Source organism: Lucilia sericata, unplaced genomic scaffold, assembly GCF_015586225.1.
Source record: "Lucilia sericata isolate MDLA Ls3-8-SP2 unplaced genomic scaffold, ASM1558622v1 Contig002847F_arrow, whole genome shotgun sequence".
Taxonomy (NCBI): domain Eukaryota; kingdom Metazoa; phylum Arthropoda; class Insecta; order Diptera; family Calliphoridae; genus Lucilia; species Lucilia sericata.
In genome coordinates, this window is record NW_023996537.1 from 30886 (window position 1) to 38276 (window position 7391).

The 7391-nt window shown below is 36.6% G+C and overlaps 1 protein-coding gene across 1 annotated transcript; it reads left to right on the forward strand.

Moving 5' to 3' along the window:
- Positions 1 to 220: 220 nt before the first annotated feature.
- LOC119614392 (WD repeat-containing protein 7) lies at positions 221 to 7387 on the forward strand (the record flags this gene model as incomplete). Its single annotated transcript, XM_037970525.1, is given in 3 exon segments — positions 221 to 1070; positions 3372 to 3663; positions 3665 to 7387. Coding segments are annotated over 2 exon segments (3987 nt in total), but the record flags the coding sequence as incomplete, so codon positions are not given.
- Positions 7388 to 7391: the final 4 nt, after the last annotated feature.

The window sequence follows — 7391 nt, forward strand, 5'->3', positions numbered from 1 at the left end:
AATATGACGTTAGAATACCCTTATCCCTAAATTATATTAAAAACAATTTCTCCCTCAACCCTTAAATATCCCCAACAAACCCCCTAATTATCATCCGGTGGCATCACTATTATCACAATTTTTCCCTTGTGCTTAACATTACGTGACATTGAATAACGTATTTGTTGGTTTTTTATTCGTTGTCTTTGCGCTTTTACGTTCTTACACAATTTGACAGAACGCGAGACAATCGATATAATAGTTTTTTATAACTCGGTCGATATTTTCGTTTTCTTCTTGTTGAAAAGTTACAAAAAAAGGTGTAAAAATATTGCAAAAAAATACAAATATTTCATAAGAAAACATAAATTAACAAATACCAAAAGATTCATAACTATTTTGGAAATGTGAAAAATAAAAATGAAAAGAAATTAAACCTAAAAAATAAAATAAAACAAAATATAAATCAACACGACGTCGTCTACGTCTTAACAGAAATTTTTTCACAATATTTTTGTTCATTGTGGTGTGTGGTGGTGGTGAAGTGCACGACATTGAAGTTCCATAACTGCTGCTGTCTGCTGATGTCTACTACAACTACTGCTGCTGTACGTCGTCGTCGTCTCCCTGGTGTTTAAAAACATTTGTCATTTAATTGTACAAAAATATTTTTATTATTGCTGTCATTTGTTTTTCTTTGTGCTTTTTTGATGTTTTTTGTTGCTTGCAAAAACACCAAGAAAAAACAACAAACAGACCCTTGTTGGAGACTAAAAGACTGAAGTTCTAATTTTTCAATACGCTGGTCGTTTGATCGACGTCCCCACAAAAAACAAAAATAAAAAAGTAGTGCAGAAAAGTGAAAATTTAAAATATTAAATAAATTCTTCTAAGCAAACAATTATTGATCATTTCTGTAGTTGAAAACGAGAAAAAAACGAAAACAATTAAAAATAAAATATAATATTTGGCGAGTGTGCTACAGCAATTAAAAAATACACAACCAGGAAAAGGAGGAGGTGGTGGTGGAAGAGTAAGTTCTCTACTATAACTGCTGCTGCTGCTGTCACATAATTAAAAAAACATACAATGTTAGTTTAAAAGAAAAAGTACATTTTATTTTGTTCACTTTATTTGTTTATTAATTTTTTTCTTCAATTCTTTATTACGCCACAGGTATTATTTACTTTTTCTATTTTGTTTAATCATTCATTCATTCTTTATATGTTGGTTTGTCGTCTCGTGTGTTTGTTTTTTGGAAACTGTCACTCGCTCTAATTGCTCAAATGATGTGGTTTTTTCTTCTTTCCACATCTTCCTTCCAACTCCCCTTTTTGTTCATGACTGTTGTTTGTTATTATTATTAGATGTGGTAAATAGTTAATTAATTTATAGAAATTTCATTTTAATTGAGCTTCGACTGGGTGTTTTTTTAAAAGTTTTCATGCATTTTTCGAATGAAAACCACTTGATTCTGCTTAATAACAGTTGTGAGGGGAAATATAGGAATGAATTTTTATTTTTTTAATTGCGAAAATTAATACATTTTTGTTTTAATACTATACAATATTAAAGAGAAACATTTAAATGTTTAATTTCATAAAATGGTTAACGTTAGTTTGTATAAATTAGAATTAGTTTTGCTTGTATTATCTTCATAACTGCTATTCATTGAAAAATGTTACATAAGAAAGTAAATGTTATTTAGATGACAAATCTTTGTAATGATTAGTAATGATATGTGGGTCAGAAATGTTTTAGAAGAAAAATATTTAACTCTGTATTATTAAGTAGGCAGGTATTAGGGTCTTGAAGTGGCTGGAACATTGGCTGAAGTATTATAAAATATACAATATTTCCATCTACATATTTACTTACAGTAAACCAGCTGTCAAATTTCGAGCACCTTTTCTTTAAAGTCTCTTGATGAAATAATTTTTAACTTCGCTGAGTGCTAAGACATTCTTTCAAACCTGGCGATTAAGCCACAAATTTTGCTTAATACAAATTGTCATCCTTAAATTCATATCCCCGTTATTTAGTTTGACATGACAACTTTATGACTGCCGTAGATCGGCGTCGATGTTAGCGATATAATAGGCAACCATGTTGGACTATTTAATCTCTCACAATGAGGGCAACCTTTAGTACCAGTAGTTAGTGTCAGCATCAGGTCGTTCTGGTATATCTGACAATATAATTGCAAACAAATTGGACAAAACTTATTTTTTAACGATAACGACAATTAGACAATTTTGGTGAGAAGAAACATTTTTTGACAAAAAGTTGAATTTTTGGTACAAAACTGATTTTTATGAAAATTCGTATTATTAAAGAAATGTTTTCCAATTTTTTTGGCGAAAAAATCGACCGTTTGGGAAAAAATCGAAAAGTTCATGTTTATGAAAATTCGTATTTTAAAGAAAAATTAATTTTTTGGTGAAAACTTAACTTTTTTAGTCAAAAATATATATATTTTTATTTTTTTGGTAAAATCACGATTTTTGGTAAAAAGTCAATTGGTTGGTAAAAATGTCATTTTTGGCGAATAGTCGAATTTTTGTGAAAATCAGTTTTTTGAAAAAATAATGTTATTGGTAAAAAGTCCATTTTTTGGAAATTAATTAAAAGTTTTTCTCAAAAATAACTTTTTGCAAAATTTTTGTTGAAAAATAGGTTTTTGATTAAAATTCAATATTAAACCTTTCCATTACTGAAGAAGGTGTTGAATAGGTGTTTCTTTTGAAAAACCAAAATTTCAGCTTTAAACTATTCCTCATCAATTGAGCAATTTATTGTGCAGCATTTTATAAAATAAGTTTACTATTTTTATGAAATCCTCATTAACTTTTTGCAAATTGAAATAATAAATAAAACTTTCTTCAATAACAAATGTAAATCAATGAAAAAATCACCAACATTATTAACTTTATAAATTAAAACCAAAGGAGTATTTTTATCAAACCATTAAAAAAAATGATAATCAATTTGCTGTAAACGGTTTCCTCAATATGTTACCAATAAACAAACAACTGAAAAAAGAACCCAAAAACATTTTAATTTTTAAAGTAAAACACCACATAATCTTAACTTATTATCTAAATTTCCCAACAAATAATTAAATACCCAAGAAAACACGAAAACACGCGCGTAATATAAGAATGGAGAAGAAAAAAAAGCAAATAATTTAAAATTGCTCTACTTTAAAGAGAGTTAGTTAGTTTTATCTTTTATTGTATACGTTTTTCTTTCTTCTTTCTATTCCCCTATTCTTCTACCCTTAATCAATTGCTTATAAAACACATTGATGGATTATCTACAACGCAAACAACAAACAATTTTATAACTAAATTTGATTACTACTTGTGACAACAAATAATCGCAACAATTAGTTAAAGAGTAGCTGGTGTTTAAAGAGCCATGGTAAGCACCAATCTTGTGGTGCCGGTAGTGTTGTGGGGGCCCTCTGCCCCCACACACTGTGTTTCCAGTGTTTTTCTATCAGATGATCAAACAACTTTAGCAACAGGTTGCTATGATGGTCAAATATGCCTGTGGCATGTCGATCCCACTACATTGAAAATGTCACCACGCTGTCTATTGGTGGGTCATACAGCACCAGTCCTTTGCTTGGTAAAAGCCTCCATACTGGCCGATAATAATTTTCTAGTTAGCTCGTCGGAAAAGTGAATGTGAAATGTGCACGTGGGACTTGACAGATGGCAAATGTGCCGAATCGGTAAAATTGCCTCAAGTTCATACACAAATACAAAGTTATCACACAGCAAATAGTAATGATGTTAGACTATTTTGTATTGGTTACTATCCGGAAATCATGGTAATGGATCCATTTAGTCTGGAGGTTATTTACATGTTGAGTTCCAAAGTTAAGCCTGATTGGATATCAGCTTTACATGTTTTGCGACCTATGCGTCGCAAAGATGATGTCGTTTTGGCCATAACCACTACGGGTACGGTGAAAGTGTGGACATTGACCGGTAATGAGAACAAACATGCCGAACCCATTTACGAGAATGAGTCCAAAGAGATACGCTGTCTTAATGCAATAACCATGAATTGTTGCTCTCAAAATCAGCGAACTGTTTTAATTGTTTGCACCAAATACTGGCAAATTTATGATGCTGGCGATTTTACAGTGCTATGCTCGGTGATCGCCCCTACACGAGAACGTTGGCAGGGAGGTGACTTTATAAGTTCCGATCGTGTAATGCTTTGGACAGATGAGGGCAAGGGTTATCTATATAAATTACCCGCCAACTGTATACCCGACAATAAAGAATTCCATTCGAAGAGTGTAGTACGCGACTCTCCCTATCTGTATTATGTGCTACAACATCCGGGTGACAAAGTTTTGTCCTGTCCTCCAGCAATGAAACTTTTACGCACTGATGCTGAGGGTAAACCAGCCACCTATTATCTCCTGAGAGGTGATTCAGAAGGTTTTATTTCAGTGTGGACAGTTCCTGATGTTCCTTTGGACAATATAAGCATATTGCAAGCGAAACAAATGCCTCCGCGTGTTCTCAAACCCTCCGTTTGTACCTCACTAGTGGAAGCTTGGTCCATGATGGATCCCCCTCCCGTGGGCATATTGGACCAGTTGGCCCGTATCACCGATCACCCCGTAAAATTAACTTCCAGCATTTATTTACCCCAACAAAGTCGTTTGGTTATTGGTCGTGAGGATGGCTCAATAGTCATAGTGCCCGCCACACAGACAGTAATGATGCAGCTACTTGTAGGTATTAAGCAAAATTTTAGCGATTGGCCTTCACACCAGATCCTATATGGCCACAGGGGTCGTGTTAATTGTCTGTTGTGCCCCTCATTGGTGCATCCACGTTATGAGAAGTCTTATTTACTGTCTGGAGGTGTAGATTTTGCTGTTTGTCTGTGGGATTTATATAGTGGCAGTTTACTGCATCGCTTCTGTGTACATGCCGGAGAAATCACACAACTTTTAGTGCCACCGGAAACTTGCAGCTCACGTATTCTAAAGTGCATTTGTTCTGTAGCATCGGATCATTCGGTCACGTTGCTCAGTTTGCAAGAGCGTAAATGTGTGACATTGGCCAGTCGTCATTTGTTCCCAGTGGTAACCATTAAATGGCGTCCTTTAGATGACTTTCTTATAGTAGGTTGTTCTGATGGTTCGGTGTATGTGTGGCAAATGGAAACTGGTCACTTGGATCGTGTTTTACACGGCATGTTGGCCGAAGAAGTATTAATGGTATGCGATGAACAAGTGGCCGATGATACCTCTTGTAGTCCAGCCTCTTCTAATGCTGAAATGGGCATGGCCAATCCAGCGGTACACTTCTTTCGTGGTCTTAAATCGCGCAATATGAATGCCATACGTCATGCAACCCAACGCGGCATTACCCAATGGCAACAGCTCCACGGTCACAATCAAGGCAACTTTGATTTTCTTATGAAACACCGCAGCAATCCCTTGATAATACAAGGACTGCGCACCAACCCAAAAGATGCTGAAAGTCATATACTGTTCTTCGATATAGAGGGTTTGATATTTGAGCTACACAGCGAAGAATATGCACAAATGACTCCCAGTGAGTTGGAGGCTTTGGGTGTGGTTCTCAACAACCAAAAAGATAAAACTTTGCACTTGGAGGCTTCCAAGAAAATCAGCGATTTCTTTGGTAAGGTCAAAAACAAGGCCGGCGACATGGAAAAAATACTAAAGGATAAAGATAAACATGGTTTTGTGCAAAAATTCAAAGAAAAAACTGAAATTGTGGAGAAAAAGGTGCAGGCCAAGGTACAGGAGAGTCTACAGAAGGTGGTGGTAGAACCACAAGAACAGGACAGCGAAAATACAGACTTGAAAAGTAAAATTGCCTCCAAAATGGAAGTTACCAAAGTCATGGAGGTGGCTCAGCTACTCTTATCTTTGCTGCATTCCTGGGGTTTGGATCCTCACCTAGACAAAGTGTGTGAATCGCAATTGGGTCTCTTAAGACCAATGGTGCCCGTCTCATTTGGCATACTATCCAAAGGAGGCTACATGTCGCTATTGCTGCCCACTTGGCAGAATAACTTTGAAATACCCGAGGGCATGAAAGTGGTAGCTCCTAGCAGCTCAAAGAAACGTGACATTCCAGCCGAATTACTAAGACAAGAAGAACTAACTGCAGTGTTTACTTCACGCTTGCACTGGGAATTGAGCACCACCCTAACATCCAATCATATATTGGCTTTGGTGGCCATGTCCAACACTTTGCTCTCCATGAATTCGGCCTCATTTTTGCCCGACAGCGAAAGAAGCAAAAAACTAATGCGTCTGGCTCAGCGCAGTGATTCTACGCTCACAACCGAAGAACAACATGAAGACCTATTGGCTCATCATATATCGCAAATAAAACAAGGCTGGAGTCTTTTATCCACTCATCATTGTTTCCTATTGCCCGATAAAATCGAAGCCTTAGAACCAAAGAAATTCAAACGACCTCAGGTGGAAATGATGGCCAAACGCTGGCAACATCATTGCATAGAAATACGTGAAGCAGCTCAGCAAATTCTCTTAGGAGAACTCAGACGTATGGGCAAGCGTGGACGCAAACAGTTGGTTGAAAGCTGGGCTCAATATCTACCCATGTATACGCACACAGAACCAATCGCTCAACAGCATGTGCAAAACACAAATGGCGCCAATGGCCATAATACTTCTGGTGGTTCAGCTGTAAGTGAAGTCGACAATGGCGGTGAAGACTATGAAGAAGAGGAAGAAGAAATCATACGCAAGCCGTCCAGTTTATCCGAATTGAAGCGAAAACAAACTACAGCCGTTATACTGTTGGGTGTAATAGGTGCTGAATTTGGTCAAGATATTAACCAAGATTCCCCAAGTAGAACTTCGGCCGGTGGTAGTGTGGCAGAACGTCGTAAATCTTCTGTTGTAGAAGGTTTTGGTATAGCTAACAATTTGGCACGTTTAACATCAATGGCTTTGGCTCATCTTCTCTATGCCCCACCTTCACCAAAGTTGCCTCAATATACCCCTCTTCGACGGGCTGCTATAGATTTATTGGGACGCGGTTTTACCGTTTGGGAACCCTATTTGGATGTCAGTAAAGTGTTACTGGGACTGTTGGAATTGGCTTGTGAGGGCAAATCTGTACCCAATTTGAACTATAAACTTCCTTTAACACCACAAGCCGATGCTTGTCGTACTGCACGACATGCCTTACGTTTAATAGCCACTGCTCGTCCAGCCGCCTTTATAACAACAATGGCTCGTGAGGTGGCACGTTATAATAGTATGCAACAAAATCCACAATCCATTAATGTACCACTTACACAATCTGTCCTCTACAAAGCCAAGGGTGAGATACTCCAATGCGTAGAAATGTTAATAGATAAAATGCAAGCTG